The sequence below is a fragment of the Olea europaea genome, chromosome 11, assembly GCF_002742605.1.
Source record: "Olea europaea var. sylvestris chromosome 11, O_europaea_v1, whole genome shotgun sequence".
Lineage (NCBI taxonomy): Eukaryota > Viridiplantae > Streptophyta > Magnoliopsida > Lamiales > Oleaceae > Olea > Olea europaea.
Genome location: NC_036247.1, coordinates 14,390,094 through 14,415,696, shown reverse-complemented (window position 1 = coordinate 14,415,696; position 25,603 = coordinate 14,390,094). Strand labels below are relative to the sequence as shown.

Below are 25,603 nucleotides of genomic sequence, written 5' to 3'. Positions count from 1 at the left end.
AATTCTAAACCTCTTAATACTGCTCTTTAATGAATTAGATATCATATTCCTCAAAAGAAATATCTTTTGAACCGTCTTTGCTTTCTCCCTCGAGCTGTTCAGCTCTCTATGTCAATAATTCTGCTGAAATTGAGCAAGGAGTTCCTCGTTTGGTTATCAATTCTAAACCTCTTAATACTGCTCTTTAATGAATTAGATATCATATTCCTCAAAAGAAAGATCTTTTGAACCGTCTTTGCAAAGCTGTTGTCTTTTCAAATTTTGATATGAAGTCAGGTTTTTGGCAAATTCAAATTAAAGAAAAAGACAAATACAACACTGCTTTCAATGTTCCTTTCGGACAATACGAATAGAATGTTATGCCATTCGGTCTCAAAAATACTCCCTCTGAATTTCAAAAAATTATAAATGACATTTTTAATCCTTTTTCAAATTTCATCATTGTTTATATTGACAACGTTCTTATATTTTCTGAAAATATAGAGCAACATTTCAAGCATATACATACATTCATTCATATTATTAATAAAAATGGTTTAACAGTTTCTGTTAAAAAAAATTGTTTTATTTCAAACAAAAATTCGTTTTCTTGGACATCACATTCATAAAAGCACTTTAACTCCAATTCAAAGAAGTTTTGATTTCATTGACAAATTTCCAAATGAAATCATAGACAAAACAAGTTTGCAATGTTTTTTAGGTTATATCAATTATGTGGCTGATTTTGTCAAAAGTATACGTCAAATCTGTGCCCCATTATTCAAAAGATTACAAAACAATCCCGACTCATGGAGTCACGAGCACACAGTTGCAATTCAACAAGTCAAAAAAGTAATAAAAAATATTCCCTGTCTTTCAATCCTTGACCCCACAGCCTCAATTATTATTGAGACAGATACCTCGGATATTGGATATGGTGGTGTGTTAAAACAAATTCCACTAGAGTCATTTCAAGAACAGTTAGTTAGGCCCGACCCTCAAAAGAATTACTCTACTATTAAAAAAGGAATTCTTTCAATTGTACTGTGTATTTCAAAATTTCAAGATGATCTTATCGACAAAAAAATTATTTTGAAAACTGATTGTAAAGCCTCAAAAGATGTTTTACAAAAAGATGTGAAAAATCTTGTTTCCAAACAAATCTTTGCAAGATGGGAGACTATTTTATCCTGTTTCGATTTTAAAATTCTTTATATACAAGGGAAAACAAACTTCTTAGCGGACCTCCTTACAAGAGAGTTCGTTCATATAAAGAGTGAAAATAAGTTGGGCAAAACAAGTTGAAGATGAAGATCGAAATCCACTCCAAAAGAAACAAAGTAGAAAGAAAAATTCTACTCCAATTTTCTCAATTAATGATCCCTTAAAAGATCATTCCAAAAAAGAAGCTCAAGAAGCTTCATCTTTTTCAAATATCCTTGTCAAAAAACTCGATCAAAATAAACTCAAAGAAAAAGCTACCCTTTCAAATTATAAAAAAGCCGTCCAAAGTTCTGGAAAACTTCCTCAAATAAACCCACCTCAAAATTTTCAATATTTCACCAAAAATATTTTTAAAAATTGCCTTGATATGGAAACATCTTGGCTTAACAGATACTCAAACTTGGATGAATGTCTTCCAAACATTTTTTCAAAATAGTTCTGGTTTATTCCATCAAATATCAAAAAATCCTGAGATTATTATGAAACTATCCTTTCAAAACAGGATCAGCCATAATATCTCAAACTCCAAATCCTCAAAATAAATCAGAAACAATGTATTCAAAAATCAGCATCCTTAGGGTATTGTTCTACGAAGACTGGGGACAAGACCCATAGGAAGAAAAGAGATTCAAGCTCTCTTCAACAAATCTTTCAACACTTAATATTTCAATTATTTTGATTATTTGAATGCTTGGTACAGAGTCTTTTTCTTTAGACCTGTTACTCATTCATGGTTCATTCTTGTCATTCTCATTTTCCAAAATGATTTCAAACTTGGGTTTCTGTATCATGGAATTGAAGAGAAAATTTTGTCCAATCTTACTCTTCAAGGATATGAATACTTCAAAAGAGAGGCAAAAATGTTTTTAAAGCCTCATAAGAATGTTTTGTTTCTATTTAATTTTAATATGAAAGTATCATGTATCTTTTGTTGGGATTTCTTTTTGCTTCAGAATCAAAATGATGAACTCTTTACTCAAAAGATTACCAGAAGATTCAAAGTCAAATGGTGGTCCAAATTCAAAGAAACAAATTGCTGTCCAAAAGCAGTTTAATCATGGATTCAAAAACAAAGAAATTTTAGAGTCCCAAAATTCTCAAAGAAATAACAAGAAAATCAGGTAGATTTTCTGACTGAGAAATAAAGGATTATTTCAATGTTATCAAAATGCAAGGATCCGAAAGAATTATTAGAAATTTATGAACAAATTTCTAAAACTGGATCTAAAAAATCAACTACTCAAGACTCAGATCAAGAATCTCAAAATTCTCAAAAGACAGACAATGGTGATGACCTAATTGATTTAGGGTATGATGATTTTCTTACACATGAGAAGGCTGTAAGAATCAAATGACTACAAGAACCCAGTTTTCTTGAAGAATTCAGAAATTACTGGGTTACTAAATCAAAAGACATTCTTTTCAAGATGTGTTTGCCAAAATTAACTTTATTAAAGTAAAGTTTCTACTTTTATAAAGTTAGTCAAAAGTTGCTTAAAGTGTTGAGAAAAATTCAAGATGCTGTTCCCCACTTCTCAAAAGATGGATCAGTTATTCAAAAGAAGGCAAAAGATGACGCTGTTTTCTAAGATATTTCAAAATGAAGATTTGTTTGAAGTCCGAATTTCTCTATAAGAAGAAAGGTCTTTCTTCATTTCAAGACAGAGCGAATTTGAAATAAAAGTTTGTTCTCTACAAATTCTTATATTCTCAATTATGTTCTCAATTGTGTAATCAAAGCTTTATCAATAAAAATATTCTTTGTTTAATAATCTCTAATTTATTTTCTGTTTTTAGTTTTATCCTTTCCCTGAGCCATTTGGTATCAGAGCCATAAAAGAATAGGGCGAAATTATAGTAAAAAACTATAGGCACAAGATATTTAGGAATACCTTGTTCAAACATGGACGTCTGCTGTTAAGCGTTAGTCAGTCTGTGCTGCCGGTGTAGGCGTTGAAGGATGGTCCCGTTGTAGACTTGGTGAGAACCTGTCCATCCTATTGTTTTGTCTTTACTTTGTTTTAGAGTAATTTCATTTTTATTCAATTATGTCTTCTGTAACAAATTGGTTAAGGAGATCGAGATCTAAAAATGGACGAGAAAATCAATCATATGAAAATAGAACAAATGTTTATCAAACAGAAGAAGTTGATAATACATCATTATTATCAGCATCAAATGATTTTAATTCTCATGAACTTCAAATTGCTCAAATTGAACGTCTTCAAAATTGGACTATTCCAAAGATGGATAAACATACCATCTATGAAATAGAAAATTTTGATTTTTCTCAAAATTATGTTATCAAAACTATTGAACAAACTGTTTCAATCAGTAGTCAAAATTCTTTTATAAATTTACTTACTAAAGAAGCTATTGAATCTCACAAGAAGAAATTTAAATATCTTCATGTTGGATTAGTTCAAATAGCAATCAAGCCCTTGTTTAGACTTGGTCTTGATGTTCCAATTCTTATTACTTTTAGAGACAAGAGACATCTCAATTTTGAAAATTCATTACTTTCACTTCTTGAATCAAATCTTAAAAGTGGTCCAGTATTTTCAAATTGTTATCCAAATTTTTCAATCAAATTTACTAATGGAGCAATTCTTAATTCTCTCAATCTTCATATTCAAACTAAAAAGCTTGAATTTGATAGTAGATCAAATTCTTTTGCTATAATATACAAAGTATATCATAAGCTTATGAATACTCAACTCAATATTGGAGCTCTTCATTCTTCACCAAGAGATGAAAGTCTTTTAGTTGAAATTAATCCTTTCCACTTAAATTAGAATAATTCCAAATCAAATTCTTACTTTTCCAGATGGAAAAGCTAAGATTCTCTTTCAAGGTTCATCCTCAAAGATTCAAAGATCTTATTCTGCTAAATCTTTTTCTACTAGGTCCAAAGAGAAATGTAGATCATCTTTCCAATCTTCATATAAAGGAGCAGATTTTACTCCTATTATTCCAAAACCTCATTATCAAAATGAATATGAAAAAGATGATGATCAACCAGAATATCCAACTTTTTCAAATATGGTTCCTCCCTCCAATCTTGATAATCAATGTAATGTTATTTCTTTTGAAATTGACAGAAGAAAAGAATTCAAATGTGACCAAGACGTGTCAAAACTTTTAGAAGACTCTTTCGAGAAAGTTTTTCTTCAAAACAAAAAGAATCTTATTGGGAAGATTATTTTAAATCTTTTACTGATTTAAGTTTTTATTATTGGATTCAATGTAAAGTTTTTTGTAAAAAGTCAGAAAAAAACAAAAATTTTTACTTCAAAAACTCAAATCAATACTTGGAAAACTCCTGAAGGAAATGTTTTCCAATCAACTCATCCTCCTATGCAAGAAATAGTTATTTTTCATAGAAAAATTGAAATCCTACTTCTCCACTCAAAAGGATTCCTAAAAAACGATCTAATGAATCTCAGATTGTTATTAAGGATATAAAAAATATTCAATCTCAGAACAATTATACTAATGTTGTTCTTCAATTTATGTGTTCTCAGCTCAATCGAATCGAAGCAAATTCTAAATCTGAGAATATTACTTCTCAAAAAGATTCTTCAAAAGAGTCTAGAGAAAGTAATAGTAAAGATAAGAATTTATCAAAACCATCATCCTCTTCCTCTTCAATTTTTAAAAGCAATGATATTATTGCTCAATTTGGAAAACCTTCCACTCTTCAAACTGAAAGTGAAATTTTTTCTGAACTCGCCAATCAATTAAAAAAATTTCATGTTTCGAAAAATATCAATACTATTGATGAGATAGAATCTCAATTTATTGATGAAAAATTTGATTCAATCAATAAATTAAGAAAATCTGATTATCAAAATATTCCAAAACTTTATCATCGTCCCTCATTCCCAGACCAACTTTTTGAAGAAAAAGCTAATCCTCAAATATCATATGATGGTAATTCCGGTGTAGAATGGAATCTCGATGGACTTACCGAATATCAAATTATCAATTTTCTGGAACAAATGACCATGTGTTATAGAACTTATCTTGCAAAAAACACTTCAAGAAGAGATGCTACCAATAATATTGTTCTTGGATTCACTGGACAGCTTGATTAATGGTGGGATAATTATCTTTCTCAAACTGAGATAGACATTATCTTTTCTGCTGTTAAACGTGATGAAAATAATATTATTATTCATGATGAAAATGGAAATGAGATTAGTGATAGTTTTATCATTCTTGGTCTAACTATTATGAAACATTTTATTGGTACTCCAGAAAATATTGTTCAAATGCAAAATAATATTTTAATAAATTTAAGATGTCCAAAACTACAAGATTTTCGATAGTATAATGATATGTTTTTATGGCCCAGGGAAAGGATAAAACAAAAAACAGAAAATAAATAAGAGATTATTAAACAAAGAATATTCTTATTGATAAAGCTTTGATTACACAATTGAGAATATAAGAATGTGTAGAAAACAAACTTCTATTTCAAATTCGCTTTGTCTTGAAGTGAAGAAAGGCCTTTCTTCTTATAGAAAAATCTGGATTTCAAACAAATCTTCATTTTGGAATAGGGTTGGACAAATCTCCCGAACCGAACCGAACCAACCGAATCGAACTCGAACCGAACCCGACGGTTCTTGTCAAATTAAATACTCGAACGGGTATCTGAATTGAGAACCGACGGGTACGATTCAGATTTCGATTTTAGATCAAGAACCGAAGAACCAAATAAGAACCGAATTTTTCTAATTTTTTTTATATTGAGTAAATCAAATTATTTTAATTTTAATTTTTTCTAAACAAATTAACAATTTCTAAATCCAAATTTTTCACCCAATAATTTGTTTTATTTCTAATTTTTTTAATTTTTGGCCCCATTATCCATTTTATTGTTTCATTTCTTAACCCAACAAGATCCAATCCACTAAATAACCCTAAACACCTACACTAAAGTGCATAACGTTGTCTCGACTCTCGCACTCATTCTCGCAGCCTCGCTGACATTCCAAAACTTATAAATCGTCGATCGATGCTGTGACCTCCGATCAAAACTGTAACCTCCGCCGATCAAATCTTTGACCGTAGCGATCATTTGAACAAAATAATCTAGTAGTCTATGGCATTCCAAAATCATTGAATGTATTATCAGTTGTATTTATATAATATTGTTATAAATGTTAAAAAATTTAATTATAGTACAGAATCGAACGGAACCGAACTGAATCGAACGGAACCGAACCCGAACGGTTCCATAATTATATTTGGACCCGACGGCTCCATTTACTAAATACCCAAAAATTTTGGGTCAGTTCGACTCTCTTTAGAACCGAACCGAGCCGACCCGCGCCCACCCCTATTTTGAAATATCTTGAAAAACAGCATCATCTTTTGTCTTCTTTTGAATAATTGATCCATCTTTTGAGAAGTTCCTTAAATTCTTCTCAACACTTTAAGCAACTTTTGACTAACTTTATAAAAGTAGAAATTTTACTTTAATAAAATTAATTTTGACAAATACATCTTGAAAAGAATGTCTTTTGATTTAGTAACCCGGTAATTTCTAAATTCTTCAAGAAAACTAGGTTCTTGTAATCATTTGATTCTTACAGCCTTCTCATGTGTAAGAAAATCATCATACCCTAAATCAATTAGGCCATCCCCATTGTCTGTCTCTTGAGAATTTTTATATTCTTGATCTGAGTTTTGAGTACTTGATTTTTTAGATCAAGTTTTAGAAATTTGTTCATAAATTTCTAATAATTTTTTCGGATCCTTGCATCTTGATAATATTGAAATAATCCTTTGTTTTTCAGTCAGAAAATCTAATTGATTTTCTTGTTCTTTTTTTGAGAATTTTCGGACTCCAAAATTTCTTTGTTTTTGAATTCATGATTGAACTGCTTTTGGACACCAATTTGTTTCTTTAAATTTGAACCACCATTTGACTTTGAATCTTCTAGTAATATTTTGAGTAAAGATTCATCATTTTGATTATGAAGCAGAAAGAAATCCCAGCAAAAGATTCAGGATACTTTCATATTGAAAGAAAATTAAAACAAAACATTCTCATAAGGCTTTAAAAACATTTTTGCCTCTCTTTTGAAGTATTCATATCCTTGAAGAGTAAGACTGGACAAAATTTTCTCTTCAAGTCCATGATACAGAAACCAAGTTTGAAACCATTTTGGAGAATGAGGATAACAAGAATGAACCATAATTGAGTAACAGGTCTAAAGAAAAAGAATCTGTACCAAGCATTCAAATAATCAAAATAATTAAAATATTCAAGAGTTGAAAATTTTGTTGAAGAGAGCTTGAGTCTCTTTTCTTCCCATGGGACTTGTCCCCGGTTTTCATAGGACAATGCCCTAAGGATATTGATTTTTGAATACATTGTTTCTGATTTATTTTGAGGAACTGGAGTATGAGAAATTATGGCTGATAGTTTCATAATAATCTAAGGATTTTTTGATATTTGATGGCATAAACCAGAAATTTTTTAGAAATATATTTGGAAAACATTCATCCAAGTTTGAGTATCTGTTAAGCCAAGATGTTTCCATATCAAGGTGATTTTCAAAGATACTTTTGGTGAAATATTGAAAATTTTGAGGTGGGTTTATTTGAGTAAGTTTTCCAGAACTTTGGACGGCTTTTTTGTAATTTGAAGGGGTAGCTTTTTCTTTGAGTTTATTTTGATCAGATTTTTTGATAAAGGTAGAAAGGGTATTTGAAGAAGATGAAGCTTCTTGAGCTTCTTTTCCGGAATGATCTTTTAAGAGATCATCCCGTCCTTCCCAAATACATCTCTCTCATGCACAAGCACAGTACGTCGTCAAATCTTCTTCAGCACAGCAACAAAATAGAAATCCTTAAAATTGCTTCTTGCCAACCATACAGGAAGGTGATTTCAACTTTCTTTGATTTTCTTCCCATTTTCCAATAAATGAATGCACTTCCCTAAATAAAAGTTTTCATATATAGCTTCCATGAAAACTATAAGTGCTTTGAGATCAATGGGAAACAGCTTCAAATTCATTCTGAGTAAGGGCCACTGTTCTACAGTTGTTGCAATGCTACTAAAGAACCCGTCTTTTAATTCTTTTGGAGGCTTTAAAACACAAATTTAGTTCAATTCTAATCCATCAGCAATCCAACAAATTGTCGGATCAATTTCCTTACTTAATCTCCATATCCATGCAGAAAAACGGTTAACATCAAAACAAAACAGAAAAATATATGAATACCATCCCCAAAAACATCCCAACTGAATATGCAAAATAAAATCATCCATAAAACCAACACATCATAAATCCAGTTCAATCTCTTCTAATGTACCACTGCATATGAACCAATTAACCAAACCCCAAGACAAATAAAACATAAAAAAGAACCACTGCATATTAAACAAACCCTACAACAAAAAGATATAAAATAGCGAATTCAGATTCAATACTTACATAAAGAGTTTGCTTTTCCGACAGACCTAGGGCGCGTACCAAGCCGATGCTCTGGTTTTCTGAAGCCGGGAAGCCATTACCAATGATGACGGCTCGCCGGATGACGCCATAAACCCCGCCCTCAAATATATCAGGTACTCCGCCAATAGATGGCGGACTCCCCGGCGGCTCGGGAAGCCTTATGGGCTTCATCAATAAATATGAGAAATGTATATACAAAATTGTTTATGTATGTTTACTCGTCGGAATTCAACTAAAACCCTAGAAATGATTTTCAAATTGGGATTTAATCGAAATTATGTATGTATAGCTGGACAAGTTGAGATTTTTATGAGATGGGGCGCTGCCTTGAACAAGCGCTAGCGGGTTGAACTACCTCTCCTCTCTCGTCGTCAAGTAAAATATGCTGCTTAAAGTTTTATTTTCACTTATACGGTACTTATTTGGAGAAGCTCCTAAGGTAACTTCGTTTGAGTTCTATTATTTCTCATTATATTATATTAAATTTATCTCTTTTCTACATTTAATCACATAATTTTTAATAAAATAATATTATATATAAATTAAAAACTTTTCAACCACTCATTTTTTTTAAAAATATATTATTCATTTCATTATAATCTACAAATATTGGAGCTCAAACGGGAGCGTATTTATAAGTAATTTGTCTTTTGCTTTTCAATTATTACAGTAATCATTTTTATACGACTATGTCACAACTTATCACGTGAAAATAACTACCGTAATCGTTGACTATGAATAGCATTATTCGCTATAAAAATGTAGTTTATCTTTATCTTGCTTTTAAATCCTACATTTTTCATTTATGAACAACATTTTGAAAATCATCAAAAATAAAAAAATAATAATAATAAATAAATAAATATTGTAAAACAAAATTTTTTGAGATGTATATCTTGTTTTGTTTAATTATAACTTTGCATATAATTAGATCAACCTAACACTTTGATTGTTTCCAATTGAATCCGCCTTTAACAACATTCCACATGCGACATTCCAATCTATTATATTTTGCAAACAAATTCTTAACTATTACTTCTAAATATTTCACACCCCAACTTACTAAAATTGTGAAACACCTGTGGTTACCATGGAATAATTGTGTACTAATTAGTAATTACTCTTAAAGAGTAAATATTTTATTAAACTTGTTGTTATTACTATTTTATTGCCACGCAAAAAATGTCAATCGTATTGAGAGGGTATGGTGTTGTTTTTGTTTCGTCAAATTTCATCTACATTAACTTTAAATCATATTTCAGCGTTATTTTTACTTAATATTTTAAATTTAAGCAACAATTAGTGTTTTTTAATTTATTAAAATTATATTATTAATTTAAAAATAAAATTACCTACTAGTATCAAAATTATACTGAATTCCAAGTAAGAGAGATTGAAGCATATTTCCCAGTATTTATGTACAAAATAAAGAAGAAACTGGCAACTATAATACAGTCGATGTTATCATGCTTTTCCATTACATCACTTGCACTGGCAAAATACGAATAGTTCAAAATGAACAAACTATTCAAATGACCAACCATGAAGCAACTGCAGATTCATCTGCATAACTTAAGATACATAAAGTAGAACCGTTCCTCGTACCTCGACAGATTATTTTGATCTACAGGACGGTAGAGTGATGCCCCCACAAGCAGCTGCGATTATAATGTACAGTAGCACGACAATCAAGCAAGTCAACAGGGCTCTGTCATGAATAAAAGTCAGATTTCAACGTCCATAGTAGAAGGAGAACCAAGGCTTTAAGTATTTAGACATTCAAGCAATTGTAAGATGGTTGTGGATAGTATATTAAGGAAAAGACTAAAGAAGCTAAAATACTATTTATTATACTGTTGAGCCCTGTCCAATACTGTATACTAAACATACTTCTACCAGAAGCCTACCAATTATCTTAATTGATATCTTCACAAGGAATAACGTGACAGGGAAAAATAGGCAAATTCTTCATTCTTAAGTGAGAGCATCTAAGAGCAAGCTGCAGGATAGAGTATAGAAACAACTCTTTGATGGCATCAAAGAGAGCTTTAAATTTCATGATAACATACTATTGCGGTTATTGCATTAGAATGATCTATAACTCCCGCATAGAAAACTTCATAACTTCGCATGTAAAAGAGACTTAAGTTTACAAATTTAAATGGTAAACAGGTTTTTATTTATTTTCAGGGGGAGTTTTACCAAACTTTCATTTCTAGCTCATGTTCAATCATATTACCCCTCAAGGTCACATACATATAGGGTTGGATCAAAGCCCAACCAAAATCGAACCGATTGAACCAACCCGAACACGTTTGGGTCGATTTAGTTCGGTCCTAAATAACCCAAGGCAAAGTCATGGCACGAAATCTTGAGAAATCCTGGCTCAACACCACAACTACCTACCAATCCTCCACCACAAAAATAGCCCCTCCACTGCCATCACCATCCCATCACCACCGGCATAAACGTGAAAAACCCAATCTTACAAGAAGAAAGGGGGGAAACCCACAAAATTCATATATTATATGAAATGTATCACATTTTCAATAAATGGTCTCCAACTTCACTTCTCTAGTTTTCAATCCGATTTCAACTTCCCGACATTGCGTCAATGACAAAAGATGGAGAAAAAAGCTGAATTTCAAATATGCTCTCATTCGATCTCATAGTGGACGGTGGTGTGAGGGGTTTGTACTAGTAGTGGTGGACGGACTCACAGTGGTGTCACCAACTTTGAGTAGAGAGAGGAGAGAGAATAGAGAGGGGTTTAGGATGAGAGAGGAGAGAGAGGTTATATTGTTTCTAAAAAATAAAAATAAAAAATGACCCAACCTGACCACCAATCGAATTTTTGGGTTAGGTCCAAGCCCAACCTGAAAATCAAACCGAATGGGCTTCAAACCAACCCAAAATGGGTTGGGCGGTTTGGTAGTTTCATGGGTATTTTGCAGTTATAATGGACACGCGGTCCAAATGCTGATATGTCTAAATGCTAATAAGTTTAATGTTAAACTCAACTACAATTACTTCTCAAAGTACCGAAGGACAAAAATCAGCTATGATGCACCGACACGGACACGTGTGTCCGACACGATACGTGTCAGATATGTCGACTCGTGATTTTTCAAAAAAGTATCGACACGACACGTCGTCGACACGTTCATTAAATGTTTAAAATTCTTCATTTATATAGTTTAAATTTAGTTTTATACTTATTATTGATTCTTTTTTGTTGAAATCTTTTAAATATGAGTACTTATTTGTTATTTACTAAAAACTTTAAGTTAAAAATATATAATAGTTATAGTAAGAAAGGAAAATTATTATTGTATAATGTCCGAAGAGTGTCGGTATCCACACGTATCCGACACGTGTCGGACACGGACATGCTACCCTAGTTAGAGTGTCTCTGCTACATAGGAAATCAGTGAACAGATTCAATCAAAAGGTCAATTCCTAGGACATTGTGCATATATAATATATCGAATATAAGCAGGGACGTGTTAGTTACTACATTCAGCATTCCCGTCCATGAATGTCTAATCATTTCCATGTATCACTATCCTTTTCCCTCAGTAGTTTGTGTAGTCAAGTAATAATTCTAATAAGTCTTGATGGGGAGACTGACACCAAAACAAGTGGACTATCCTACTACATCTCCCACCTAACTATTGACTGAATCCTCAAAGTTTGTACGTATCCAGCTATGGCGAAAAACAATTAAATATCCTCATATTAATCATATCAATTGTCTCAAACTTTCTGTTCATCATATAAAGCTCTATTAGGTTGTATGGAATCTTGTGAAGGAAATTAATTCAGTGTAATATAAATAAAAAGGAATGAAATTAAACCCAGTGATCACAGCTTGGGCGATAAAGTTCAAAAAATTAAATTCTCCAAAATACAAGATTAAAGAGAATGTTCGAAGCTCTACACACTTTCACAGTACTATATAGCTTGGGCATTTGCTATTTTGCTTTTACGAACTTTATAATTTTTAAAGATCACTATTGAGTCATACAAGGTTCAACTTAAATAGAAGGTTATTAAAAATACTTACAAGAGCTTGGCATTTTTCATCCACAGAGCTCGACGAAGGCGCTTCGACTGTTTCTTGAAGTGAAATGCACCATCTTGCATGGTTGCTGTTTTGTCAACAAGAAGCTCAATCCGGTCACCTCTTTCTAATATCTTGTCAATGTTATCCACCATAATTGTGCGTACCTGAAGACCATGTTTCAGGTGTTAGGTTCAACAATATCATACGAAGGATAGAGCAGCAAACGCTCCTTGAATTCTAACATTACTCCAAAGATAGGAGCCACTTTTTAACATTTTTTACAATAATTTTATATATATGACTTTTTCCAGTTCGCACTAAATGATATGCGAAAATAATAGAAACAACACGGATTAGAAATTGTTATACTGAAACATGATTCCTACTTACAACATATACACATATCATTTTATAGCAAAGAAGCTGAGGATTCTCGTTGAGCCAAAAAAAAAAAAGAGAGAGAGAGAGACAAAAAAAACTGAGGCATCTCGATTTGCTTCACCAACATAATAATAAAAGAGCATTTGACTTCATCCCCATTTAAATTTTGATGTTCATAACTCTGGCTTATATTTCTTTCACCAGTTGAATTCTAGCCCTCACCATTTTAAAACCTGAGGCAGTTGCTAGCCCGGACTCTGGTTTATTATAGTCAAGAATTTCTTAGAGCTGGATATTTGATCGTTTAAATTTATGCTTCAAAAGTACAAAAGAATAAGGGCATATCATACATAAAACATGTCAAAAGGAGTACAGAGTGATCATTCAGAATATTTAATTGAGGACAAAGATAGCATCAGATAAATTAAAAGTTTCATCCTGAAACACATGGCAAAACCTTCAAGAAAATACTCAACTACAAACGCTTTATAATCACAGATGGCCACACAAAAACTTAAAGCAAACTGCAAGAATTAAAATGCCCACACAAATGCAGCAAAAACCAAGAAATATACAGTAATATTTATCAGTTCTCACTATATACAATATACATTGAACTTCCCGATGAATCATGTAATTAAGATCTTATACATAAACATTTTGATGACATAAAGTTATTTTCTTTTTTCAGTCCTGTTTATTTTCTATCTCTGGGGAGTCAGATAAAAGTGAAAAAGTAATCTTGCCTCGCTAACTTCTCCTCTGACACGGTTGAGTGTATCTGCACTAGGATTACTTGAGAAAAACTCCATTTGCTGATGCAAGACCCTTGAGAATTCATCATTCATAGCGTAAGCAGGAGCATAAGGAGCCACTTTTCCATAGTTTTTCATGAATCGCATCTGAATATCCTCCAAATATGAGAACGGGATTCTCCCTGGATAAAGTTGTCAAAATTCAAGTTGAAATATACAGAAGAGAAAAGAGGAAGGATTATTACGCACAAACATTAAAATTTTACTTCTAAGTTGGAAGGTAAAAATCCAATAAGATGTACATCCTCACAGAATGCAATGCTAAAGCACATTGATAGAGTCTAAACATCTCAAATCCTCCATTTACGAATAGAGCTCAGGATACAAAAGATTGGAGATAAGATCCTAGAAGCATGTATAGGAAGAATAAAAAGATTGAGGCTTCCTTATATTAAGAAATCCCACTGCAAGAAGAGAAGTGTGGTATACCAATGGTAAGTTATGCAGTGATATATTTCACCTATGATTCAGGAAAAGAAGTTATTAGTGGAATGAGGATATTCTATCAAAAGTTCAATTAATTCCCTCCAGTCCTTGACCCCGTACTTTTGTCTGAACAACCAAAATGTTGGCTTCCGTTTCTAGATCTTTTGTACAATTCATCAGAGAATTCTGACAAAATCCAAAGACCAATGCCTCCTACGGGGATTAGCAAAATCCGGCAAATTGAGTTTATAACAGTCTTCTACAAACCAATGTATGTTAAATAAATTTTGTGATCTATAAATGTAAGAGTACTCTTAGTTCAGAAAAAAATTGTGGTTAAAGCCACATTCTTTAAAAAAAAATGTGTACACAAGAATGAAAAAGGAAAAGTAGCAAGAGAGTTATTTTGGCCAAATTTGGAGAAAAGAAAAAATAAGAAAAACAGATTACACTATGAACATTTGCTACTGGAGATCCATTTCACTGTCAAATTGTTGTAGAACACCAGAATATGTGTACAGTGAACTAATCCACAACTTTCAGGTTTTTCTAAACACTAACCCATTCCATAGAACACTTGTTTCTGAACACAATCCCACAAGGATGCCTTATGCCGTATTGAAGCCAAGAGTTGTGTGGCATATAAATTGGATCTTTCTCTTCGTAAGTCATAGACAAAAAGCTAATAAGACTTCAAAAAATTGACATATGAGAAAAACCCCCAAGAAAATAGAGTTACCCCTTTGAAATTATGATTTCAACCTTAAAATTTAAAACATCCATCAAAGATGAAAAGCTAAAATAGTAAGATTCTGCATAGCAGCACACAACTTGTGCTCACAGGAAAACCTCAAATGACCAACAACAAGCAGAATATCAGGCCTTAATACACTAAACTGTAAACAAACATTCAACAAACGCGCATGAACACGAAGTTATACAGATACAAAAAGCTCAAAATTTAATTTCCCTTTTTTAATTGGAATAGTTCTTACTTCCGAATGTATCGTTGGCCATACAGAGGAAGGTGAGTCCATCCGATCTAAGGATGTGGAAGATGTACCGATCCTGGGAGAAGCATAGTCTCGACTCCTCCTGCTCCGTCTCCGACAGCTTCTCCAGTATCCGCCGCGCCACGGCAGGTGCGTTCCCCGTCACGGCGCTGAACTCCGCCAGCACCGTCGTCCCACGCGCCACTACCCCATATAGGATTGCCATCAAAATATTGTTGTGTATAATTACAGTGGAATTTGAGGTCACAAAAATTACGATATATACACTCGATTAGGTTTATAAGTTTGATATTATTGATAACTGGATCTTCTTCCCCGAGGCGAGGGGACTGGAGGGGTGGGAGAAAATTGAACTGAAAGAAGAAACAAGAGTCTTTGGGTGTCACGCGGCACAAGCCAGAAAATCAGTCCAATGGAGGCCTGATAGCGTGACAGCAGGTTACTTGAACGTTTGTCTAATTACATTTTAAAATAAATAATTTTGTTATTGCCTAAAAAAAAAATTCACTGTAATAGTTTACTTAGAAGTAAACAAGTAACTTATTTAAAAAGTAACTTACGTAAACATATTTGGGTTAATTGTACTAATGACTGGAGTAGTTATACTTTTGCCACATGTATAATCAGGTCATTAGAATTAAATTGACAGCAATTGAATAACTTATATGATGTTAGTTATGGTTTCATTGGTGGTAAATTGAAGCGATCTAACTGTTGCTATATAAATAAGGTGAAAACTTGTTACTATCAATACGATTAGCTGAAATATATTTAGAAACAAAAATAATTCTCTCCTTTCTAAGCTTGACCAAACACGATTAATAACTTTACATATTTAGAAACAAAAATTTACATTAGCAAAACAACCGGTTACATTTAAAGGCTTCTGTAATAGTTGTTAAGTGCATATGAAAAGTTAGTCGAAGCTTCAAAGAAAGGAGAGAAAAATATAAGGAGTGATGAGTTTCATTTCCATATTAACAACAATACAGTAATGGATCAAGGGAAGTGATGAAATATAAGAGCAAGCTTGTGACGCCCCGAACTTAAGTTTCAAGTGTCACGTACAAAACATAATAGCTTCTGTCTTTGGTACATTTAAATACTCTTAAATAGAAGTATTACATGTTAGAAACTTATTTTCAACTTGGTAAAATGTCTCTCATAAATTTTTAATGGCCCGCAAAAGCGCATGTCGACAAGAAATTATACTTTACATATACGGACTCTGCACTGTCATGGTTAGTTGGGGCAACAAGTTCAACTATTTTTATAAAATTCATCCCAACTCCGTTTTCTATGAATTTTACGACATTAGAAAGATATTTTCAAGTAGTTTTCTAGGTTAAAATATAAAAATTTCCAAGATCATATAATATGGGCATTTTACTGAAAACGGTGAGGTATTGCACAGAAATTTCAGATTTGACCCTTCAACGTTTAAAAATTCATATATCAGGCTACAGATATCCAAATTGAGTGATTCTTGTGCCCATATTAAGACAACTCAATGAGGAACGCAGTAATATTTTCAGATTCTCGAATGGACGTTTATGAAGATAAAAATAACGTGTTGAATTTGACCCAAAAACTGTCCCGTTTCTACCTTTTGTCACTTGCAAGGAGAAGTTTAAAAAAAAAAAGGTCTCTTAACACAACATAGAAGATATAATTGCATAATTTACTTCCGATACCATATTACATCATGTCTCATACATGTTTTTATACAATACCATAAGAAACATATGGAAAGCAATCGAACAAAACATGCAAAAACAAAACTTCGATGCAAAACAACATTGTCCCTAACCCATCATCGATTATGCCGACTGACTTCCACCAACTCCGCAATTATGAATCTGAGAATTTAGTATAGAACACTATGAGTATAAAGAATACTCAGTAAGATACCATGCTTGAATTTTAACATGTTAATACTACACAAAAGAATGCAATCAAACACATACTTGCACATTCCGGCTTGCCGATGCCTTTCGGATTTGTCCTAAGGCATAAATAGATATCTAACTTTGTGGACTTATCCACCACATTCATATTACGGTTTTTCATGCATAGTTTAAGTATAAATATTACCATGAAATCATACCACTTAAGCATAGAAAGTATCTTACTATAAAACTTGAAGAAATCTTGGTTGAAAATGAATTGAGAAATGCTAGGCTGGTCCTCTTCTTCCCTCACGTTTTCTGCCCTTTTTTAAACAAGTGTTAAGTTGTTTTTCATGCAAGGGAAATAAAGGGCAGCAACACATCTATTTATAGGTGAGAAAAATGATAAATTTTGGGTGACTCTTCAAAAAATTCGACATGTGTAGGCTGCATGGTTTCACTTTCTTAAATTTAAAACACCTCATGCATTAGTTAGTCACCTCATGTTTAAATTTAAAACACCTCATGCATTAGTTAGTCACCTCATGCTTAATGTTTCATCAATTTTCGGCCAAGTTGGAGGAACAATGTTTAACTTTAGTAATTAGGTGTAAAATGAACATTTATACCAAAACCCCCTAATTAACAAATTATTTGGAAAAACTTTTAATAAATCAACCAATGCAAAATTTGGCAACCATAAATAATTTTTTGGTCATACTAAATTTTGAAAAGTTAAATTGCTATTCTAAAAATTAAATGAGCACAAAATTCGGAGTATTACGAAGCTTACATTATTGAACGCGTGCAAATAAAAGCTCATGGGGGACGTGACCTTTATGTTTGGAAACCTAGTAAAGATGGTATATTCTCAACTAAATTTGGTTGGGAAGTGATTCGTAGAAAGGGTATGCCTTGTGCATAGAAACGTTGGCTGTGGTATAAACGAGTCCCTAAAAGAATCTCGTTCGTATCCTGGAGGGCTCAATTGAATTGCTTACCAGTTGATGATGTGATCTAGTCCATTGGGATTCCATTGGTGTCTAAATGTGAATGCTGTGAGAATCCCTTAGTTGAAACTATTGATCATGTCTTGTGTAATGGGGAGGTGGCTGCGAAGGTTTGGTCTTACTTTGAAGTTCACTTTAATCTATCTCTACGATATGGGTCATCTTGGAGAGGCAGAATGAATTTATGGTGGACACATGCCACTGGCTCATCACAACTCGGAGTTCTTCGGGGAATTACACCTCTCATTACCACATGGGCTCTTTGGAAGTTTAGATGTGGGGCACACATGGAAGGCTCACCCATCATTTGGCAAAAAGTTGTTTGGTCTATCAAAGCTTTTTTATCCCAAGTTGCTAGCCTGATAACTAATGTCTATAAAATATCAGATCGTGATATTCACTGTTTGCAGTCCTTAAATTACCCTATTGTTGATATTAAGCAGTCAATAGTGCAAATGATAAGTTGGAAGAAACCAATGAGCAAACAGTTGAAATTAAACGTTGATGGTGCATCAAAAGGAAATCCTGGTTTAGCTGGCGGAGGAGGAATTCTACGTGACTCAAATGGAACATCCTTGGCTGGCTTTTCTCATCACTACGGTTCATGTACGAATATGGTGGCTGAAACTCGTGCTCTTCTTGATGGATTGCGTATGTGTAGGGAGCTTGGGTTATGGGATATTGTTGTTGAAACTGACTCGAAAGTCTTGGTCCAATGGGTGCAAAGAGGTGCTTGTTCCTTATGGTGGCTTTGGGAATATTGGGAAGATATTATGAAGTTGACTCAGTTGCTCAATGCCCAGGTTCATCATGTGTTTCATGAGGCCAATATGGCGGCCGATTTTCTGGCAAAAAAGGCAAGTGGTGGTCCTTCTTATGATTTCTTTCTTGGTGACGAGGTTCCGACTCTTCTTAGAGGGATATTGCATACAGATCGTTGGGAATTGGCTTACCTTAGACGTTGATGTAGTCTATTCTTTTGATGATTGTATTATGTAATAACGGTTTTACTCCGCCACAAGTGAGGTTTTCTCAATAAAATATTTTTACTTCAAAAAAAAAATAATAATAAATAAATATATATATATATATATATATAAGAGCAAGCTTTTATTGCTTTCTATATTAATTGATATAAGTACAAGACAACTGAACAAACAAGGAAATAAAAGAGCAAAGAAACTTATTATATTGATAGCTTAATAATGACAAAGCCAAACACATGATCAATTAAGGTACACCAATAATGGGAATAAATGGAGCATAATAGCTAGTTGGTGCAATCCCCCATTCTCTTGGCACAGGCAGATCCACAGTCTTGGATGAACCAAATTCCATGTTCTTGGTTACACATTTCCCATCATAATTTCTTGAGGAAGGGCATGAATTGTAGAAATTGAGAGGCTCAGAAGTGGAATAAAACTTGACCCCATTTGGCTTAACAATCATGGAAACTGAGTCTTTTCTTGAAGTATAGAGTTGATGAGGACCTCCTAGTATTTTGGCCAGACAGTTGAGAGAATTAGGCGGAGTCCAGCCATTTGATGGAAGCTCGGCGTCGAAGGTGCCATCTTCTTGCGTGGTTGCGATAGCCAACTTCTTCACTTTGTCACATTTCACTAAGACTTGAATACCTAAGGAAAAAGATGGAGAAGAAAGGGTAATATGGAAGATGCATAAAACTAGAATAGGAATAATGTAGTCAATCTAAATTTAGAAAAATATTTTGTTGATTCCTATGTACCATTTTTCCCCCTTTTCTTTCCGCTATACAATTCTTAACTTTGCATAAAATAGATACGACATATGATTAAACTAACTAAAAGAACCCTATAAAAATATATTAAAAGTTGACTCTTTAAGTCGTAAGAGAGACGAGTAGACCATAATTAACACATCCTGATGTACATAGTTGCTAAGAAATTTAAACGAGAGCATAAATTGAACAAACCAGAGAGATCCGAATGAGGTTTGCAGTCGAGGCAAGTAACCGATCCCTTCACGACATGGCTCGTGGAGAGGTCAAAACTAGCAAGAACCAAAGTGAGGAACAGTGCAACTATAACTTGGCATTTCTCCATTGAGCTATGTGTATACAGAGTGAAGAAAACATTGCAAATACTTCCAATAAATACTACAAAATCAGGCTAAGAAAAGTAAATGAATAGCCTTTAGCCAGAATAGTTGGTGGTGTTAATAAAGACATCCAGTTGAGGTTTTTCCGGAATTAATTGACCGAAATTTCAATTAATCAGTCATTTTGAAATTTAAAAAAAAAATTAATAATACATACATAATACATATTATTTAGTCGTTCCAACATTATTCAACCCCTACGTGAAAATATTGGCTCCAATAATTACATGTCAACGGCCAAAATAATTGAACATAGTATAGTATAAACTCAACAAGTATATAACAACATATTTGAAGGAGTCACAAGAGACTTTATTTATAGTTACTAAAAATCCCACGTAAAAAAGTCGTGTTTAGACTAAACTAATATAGAGCCGTATTAGAAATGGAGCGCATAATTAAGGTTCTTGAAACTACTCATTCCGGCCCATAAAAATAGAAATGTAATTAACGTAGTGAAAAATATAAATGTTACTTACAGTTTTTTCTAGCACGCCCTTACATTAAATAATAATTTGAATAATAATAGTTCATATTTATTGATACAATGCATATTAAAAAACTAAGAAATTAAGTATACTCTCAATTCGGAAAGTATTGTGCCTTATATTCTAGTTGTCGTAGAAAATAATTATTTATCGAGATAGCAATATCTCAGTTGATCAAGCTTCCAACGGATTACATGGCTTTACAATAACTTTATTTCAGAATTATAGCTGAAAACCAGTTAGCCTATTAAATCGATCCTTTATTGATAGTAGTTGAATGGACATTCAATTCAGCTCTGTTCCTTTCAAAAAAGCTGTACTTGAATATGTCCACATATAGAACAGAGATCCCACAACTACATGGGCTCGTTCGAGTTTTGGAAAGTCAATTTACTTACATCAAGAATACGTTTTTGAACATATTTGAATATTTTTTTAGGAAAGTGGCCTCAGATATTTTGCAATGAATGTAAACAAATTTCTTAACGAGATTACTTTAAGATAAATTTTCGTGAACTGCAATAAGTAAAGTAAAAGTCCAAATATCCCTCATCATAGCCGATCATAAATATAACTTTGTTGGTGTTGTTGGAGACAACTTATAAAAAAAGGGTTATGTAAGGGTTGGTTTTTGATATATTTGTTTGACCAGTTTTAACTCGCAAGAGCGTGATCAAAACATAATTTATATGAATGAAAATTTGGACAGAGTTTCAGTATAAAAATTACGCAAAACAAGGATTAAGAAGGAGTAGAAATAGAGAATTATTCAAGGCGAGACGTTATCTCTTTCCTTAAGACAAATTGCTCCGCTACGGTGCTCACGGTGAATGTCACTTCTCTCTCAAAATACAATTGATTCACAACTTGTGGTAGCAGCACTTCAAACTATAAGAAATCGACGAACTTTTGACAAAATTTCCCCTCTACAAAGGAAATGTATGAAATGCTATAAAATTAGAAAGAAGAGAATTGCAAGAGAAGAATGAATGTTCAATGCAATTGGTGTATCCAAAATCATGTCCATAGGGTTCTATTTAAAGATGTAGAAATAGTGCAAATGAAGTAATATGAGCCAAAACATGCATCCTTTCAAAAAAGTTGCAACACCTGGTCAAAACATGCACCTTTCGAAAAGTTGCAACACTTCATTTCTTCCAAATTTGGTCCGCAATTTCTCATTCATCCGGAATTGGTTTCAAGATTCCAAATATACCACGACGATCTACTCGACGAGTAGAATAAGTTGGTTTATTTACTTTTGTAATTTGACCATCGGATCAAGTCCAAAAATTTGGTCGAAGTTGACACGTAGTCACACCTTTTCATTTTCCATTTTTTACACATCTTTTCATTTTCCAATTTTTACACACCTTTTCATTTAATATTTGAAACAATTCCTACAATCCCCCACATGAATGGAAATTCGGGTACGTATATGCAAATGCGATGATATGATGCAATGTAGAGAGGGTGCAAAAAAATACTGCATCAGGGATGGTGTCTTCTGGCCTTGAACCTCCATTAGTGAAATACTATCGGACTTACTTCGCTAATTGGTGAACCATAGGTCTTGAACCACTCAGCCTTTGGTGTAAGTCAAGACAATAGTACTCACACAGATATCTCCCATATTCTTTACTTAGTTCTCATGACTTGGTTCATTTTGGCCCTGAACCCTTCTTGGTTTCATAAGTGTTTAAAGAATTCAAACCTTAAACAATTCTTATCGAAGCGGCCCCACTTCACACTTACATAGGTGACCTCCTATTAAGAGTATTCTGCCCTACTCCACTTGACTTAATCAAGATATAGGAATCATTAAAAGATAATCTTAGCCTCTATTTACTCTGCAGAAAACACTTTAGTATCATAGGAATGAGTTAGGAATTCTAATTTTCTAAGTGTTTCATGGAATTTTCACAACTTAGTTGTCTCTTTGAACCAAGACCTTGGGACCTCCAGTCAACAGGGTAGGGTTACCATTGCAAAAACTCTTACGTAGTAGGCTTTAATCTCATTCCTCTCGATAGGCAACACATTTCATCTCTAGGCAAACTTTTCGTCAGTGGATCCGCAATATTCTCCTTTGATTTCACATAATCTATGGAGATAACACCATTAAGCAACTGATCTCAAATGGTGTTATGTCTACGACGAATATGTCTAGACTTACCATTATACATGCTGCTTCGAGTCCTTCCAATTGCTGATTGACTATCACAATGTATACTTATCGCAGGTACTGACTTGGGCCAACATGGAACATCTTCTAAGAAATTTCGAAGCCATTCTGCTTCTTCTCCAGCTTTGTCCAAAGCAATAAATTCAGATTCCATCGTTGATCGAGCTATGCACATTTGCTTTGTTGATTTTCATGATACAGCAACTCCACCAATGGTGAATACATAACCACCAGTGGACTTGGAATCCTTCATATCAGATATCCAATTAGCATCACAATATCCTTTTAGTACCGCAGGATATTATGTGAAGTGTAATCCATAGGTTAAGGTATACTTCAAGTACCTTAAAACCCTCGTCAAAACCTTCCAATAATCACGGTTTGGATTACTTGTAAATCTACTAAGTTTATTCACCTCAAAAGCAATATCCGGTCGAGTGTAGCTTGTAATATACATAAGACTGCCAATTATTTGTGAATACTTTAGTTGTGATATGCTTTCTCCCGTATTCTTGACTAAGTGCATACTCGGATCAAGAGGAGTTCTCGCAAGACTTTCCTCAAACACGTCAAACTTTTTAAGTACTTTTTCTATGTAGTGAGATTGTGAAAGTACAATTTCATCCTGCGTTCTAGAGATTTTAATCCCTAGGATTACATCTGCCACACTCATATCTTTCATATCGAAATGTTTTGTTAACATCTTTTTGGTGTTAAGCAACATTTCGTGACTATTGCCCATTATTAACATGTCGTCCACATATAGACAAACAATTACATAGGCATATAGTGTATGTTTAATATATACACATTTGTCACATTCGTTGATCTTGAATCCATTTGACAACATTATTTTTTCAAACTTTTGGTGCCATTGTTTAGGAGCCTGTTTTAATCCATACAAAAACTTAACAAGTTTACACACTTTATGTTTTTGGTTAGGAGAAACGAACCCTTTAAGTTGCTCCATGTAAATCTTCTCTTCTAACTCACCGTTTAAGAATGATATTTTTACATCCATTTGATGAATCTCAAGATTGTGTATTACCGCAATTGCAATTAACAACCTTATCGACGTGATTCTAGTCACGGGTATATAGGTATCAAAGAAATCAAGTCCTTCCTTTTGCCTATATCCTTTAGCAACCAATCTAGCCTTATATTTATCAATGGATCCGTCAGTTTTCAATTTCTTTTTGAATATCCATTTGCATTCTAAAGGCTTGTTACCGGGAGGTAAATCAACCAACTCTCATGTATGGTTTTGTATTATAAAATATATCTCATTATTAATAGTTTCTTTTCAATGCGGTGCTTCCGGTGTAGACATTGCTTCATCGAAAGTCTTTGGATCATCCTCTACCATATAGGTTAGAAAATTTGGGCCAAATGTCTTGGAAGTCCTAGCCCTTTTACTACGCTTTGGTTCTTCCTCACTTGAAATTCCATTGGTAGTTTCATATGTTTTCTTGTTAAAACTCGTATTTTCCTTATTTTTGTAAGGAAAAATATTTTCAAAGAATGTCGCATTCCTTGATTCAATTATGGTCCCTTCATGTACGTTTTGTATTTCGGATTTGTGTATAAGAAATCGCGATGCACTACTATTATTGGCGTATCCAATAAATATGGAATCTATCGTTTTAGGACCAATTTTCACTTGTTTAGGTTTAGGTACCTCAACCTTAGCCAAATGGTGTCTCTTCCATTTTCTTAGGATGTATTTTATTAAGAAAACTATTTGCCATTAAAATAGCCTCCCCCACATGTTCTGTGGTAAACTCGAACTTATTAACATGGTATTCATCATTTCTTTAAGTATTCGATTTTTGCGTTCTGCAACACCATTTGATTGAGGAGAGTAAGGTGCCGTTGTTTGATGAACAATTCCATGTTCAGAACAAAAGTCTTCAAACGGTGCCCCATATTCACCTCCTCTATCACTACGAATATTTTTTATTCGTTTTTCAAGTTGTGTTTCAACTTCAACCTTATAGATTTTGAATGCATCTAAGGTTTCGTCTTTACTTCTCAAAAGAAAGACATAACAAAATTTTGTACAATCATCAATAAATGTCACAAAGTATTTCTTACCACCTCAAGTTTGTATAAATTTTAGATCGCATATATCATTATGGATCAATTCAAGAGGGGTTGTGTTCCTTTGTATTAAATGAAACGGTGTTTTAGCCAATTTTGCTTCAATACATATTTCACATTTATGATTAACATTGATTTTATGCGCCGAAATTAAACTTTGATTTATTAGTTTGCGTAACGATTTGTAATTCACATGTCCTAATCGACCATGCCACAAACATGAAAGCTCAAGCAAGTAAACGAAATTTATAGTTTTATTCATAACGACTTGTTTCGGTACAATTGTAAGAACGCTCAACTTGAACATTCCATCACACATATATCATTTCCCTACACACATCTCATTTTTAGACAACACAAATTTATGGGATACAAATATAAGTTTAAAACCATTCTTGCTAAGTAGAGACCCGAAC

At 33.2% G+C, this 25,603-nt stretch overlaps 3 protein-coding genes across 3 annotated transcripts in view; all 3 read right to left on the bottom strand.

Moving 5' to 3' along the window:
* LOC111403523 (mitochondrial fission protein ELM1-like) overlaps positions 1–9,066 on the bottom strand; it is a 17,425-nt gene extending 8,359 nt beyond the window's left edge. Inside the window, exon 1 of the mRNA XM_023032064.1 lies at positions 8,658–9,066. Coding sequence (XP_022887832.1) covers positions 8,658–8,849 — 192 coding nt within the window. The 5' untranslated portion in view covers positions 8,850–9,066. The remainder of the gene's footprint in view (positions 1–8,657) is intronic.
* Positions 9,067–10,034: 968 nt separating this feature from the next.
* Positions 10,035–15,799, bottom strand: LOC111403522 (vesicle-associated membrane protein 714). Its single transcript, XM_023032063.1, has 4 exons — positions 15,362–15,799; positions 13,872–14,062; positions 12,745–12,908; positions 10,035–10,386 (listed from the first exon to the last, which is right to left on the bottom strand). Exons 1-4 carry the CDS (start codon positions 15,582–15,584, stop codon positions 10,293–10,295), a joined length of 672 nt encoding a protein of 223 aa, XP_022887831.1. The 5' UTR covers positions 15,585–15,799; the 3' UTR covers positions 10,035–10,292.
* Positions 15,800–19,441: 3,642 nt separating this feature from the next.
* On the bottom strand, positions 19,442–20,389 carry LOC111404909. The gene is made up of 2 exons (XM_023033636.1): positions 20,230–20,389; positions 19,442–19,912 (listed from the first exon to the last, which is right to left on the bottom strand). Exons 1-2 carry the CDS (start codon positions 20,357–20,359, stop codon positions 19,509–19,511), a joined length of 534 nt encoding a protein of 177 aa, XP_022889404.1. The 5' UTR covers positions 20,360–20,389; the 3' UTR covers positions 19,442–19,508.
* Between the last annotated feature and the right edge of the window lie 5,214 nt (positions 20,390–25,603).

What these genes read in the sequence shown, in the direction of transcription:
- LOC111403522 (XM_023032063.1), bottom strand. Translation starts at nt 15,584, where the DNA reads ATGGCAATCCTATATGGGGTAGTGGCGCGTGGGACGACGGTGCTGGCG. An exon ending in TCAGAGGAGAAGTTAGCGAG is followed by an intron (nt 12,909 to 13,871) that starts GCAAGATTACTT and finishes CATGGTCTTCAG; the next exon opens with GTACGCACAATTATGGTGGA. An exon ending in ATGAAAAATGCCAAGCTCTT is followed by an intron (nt 10,387 to 12,744) that starts GTAAGTATTTTT and finishes TATTCATGACAG; the next exon opens with AGCCCTGTTGACTTGCTTGA.
- LOC111404909 (XM_023033636.1), bottom strand. Translation starts at nt 20,359, where the DNA reads ATGGAGAAATGCCAAGTTATAGTTGCACTGTTCCTCACTTTGGTTCTT. An exon ending in ACCTCATTCGGATCTCTCTG is followed by an intron (nt 19,913 to 20,229) that starts GTTTGTTCAATT and finishes CTTTTTCCTTAG; the next exon opens with GTATTCAAGTCTTAGTGAAA.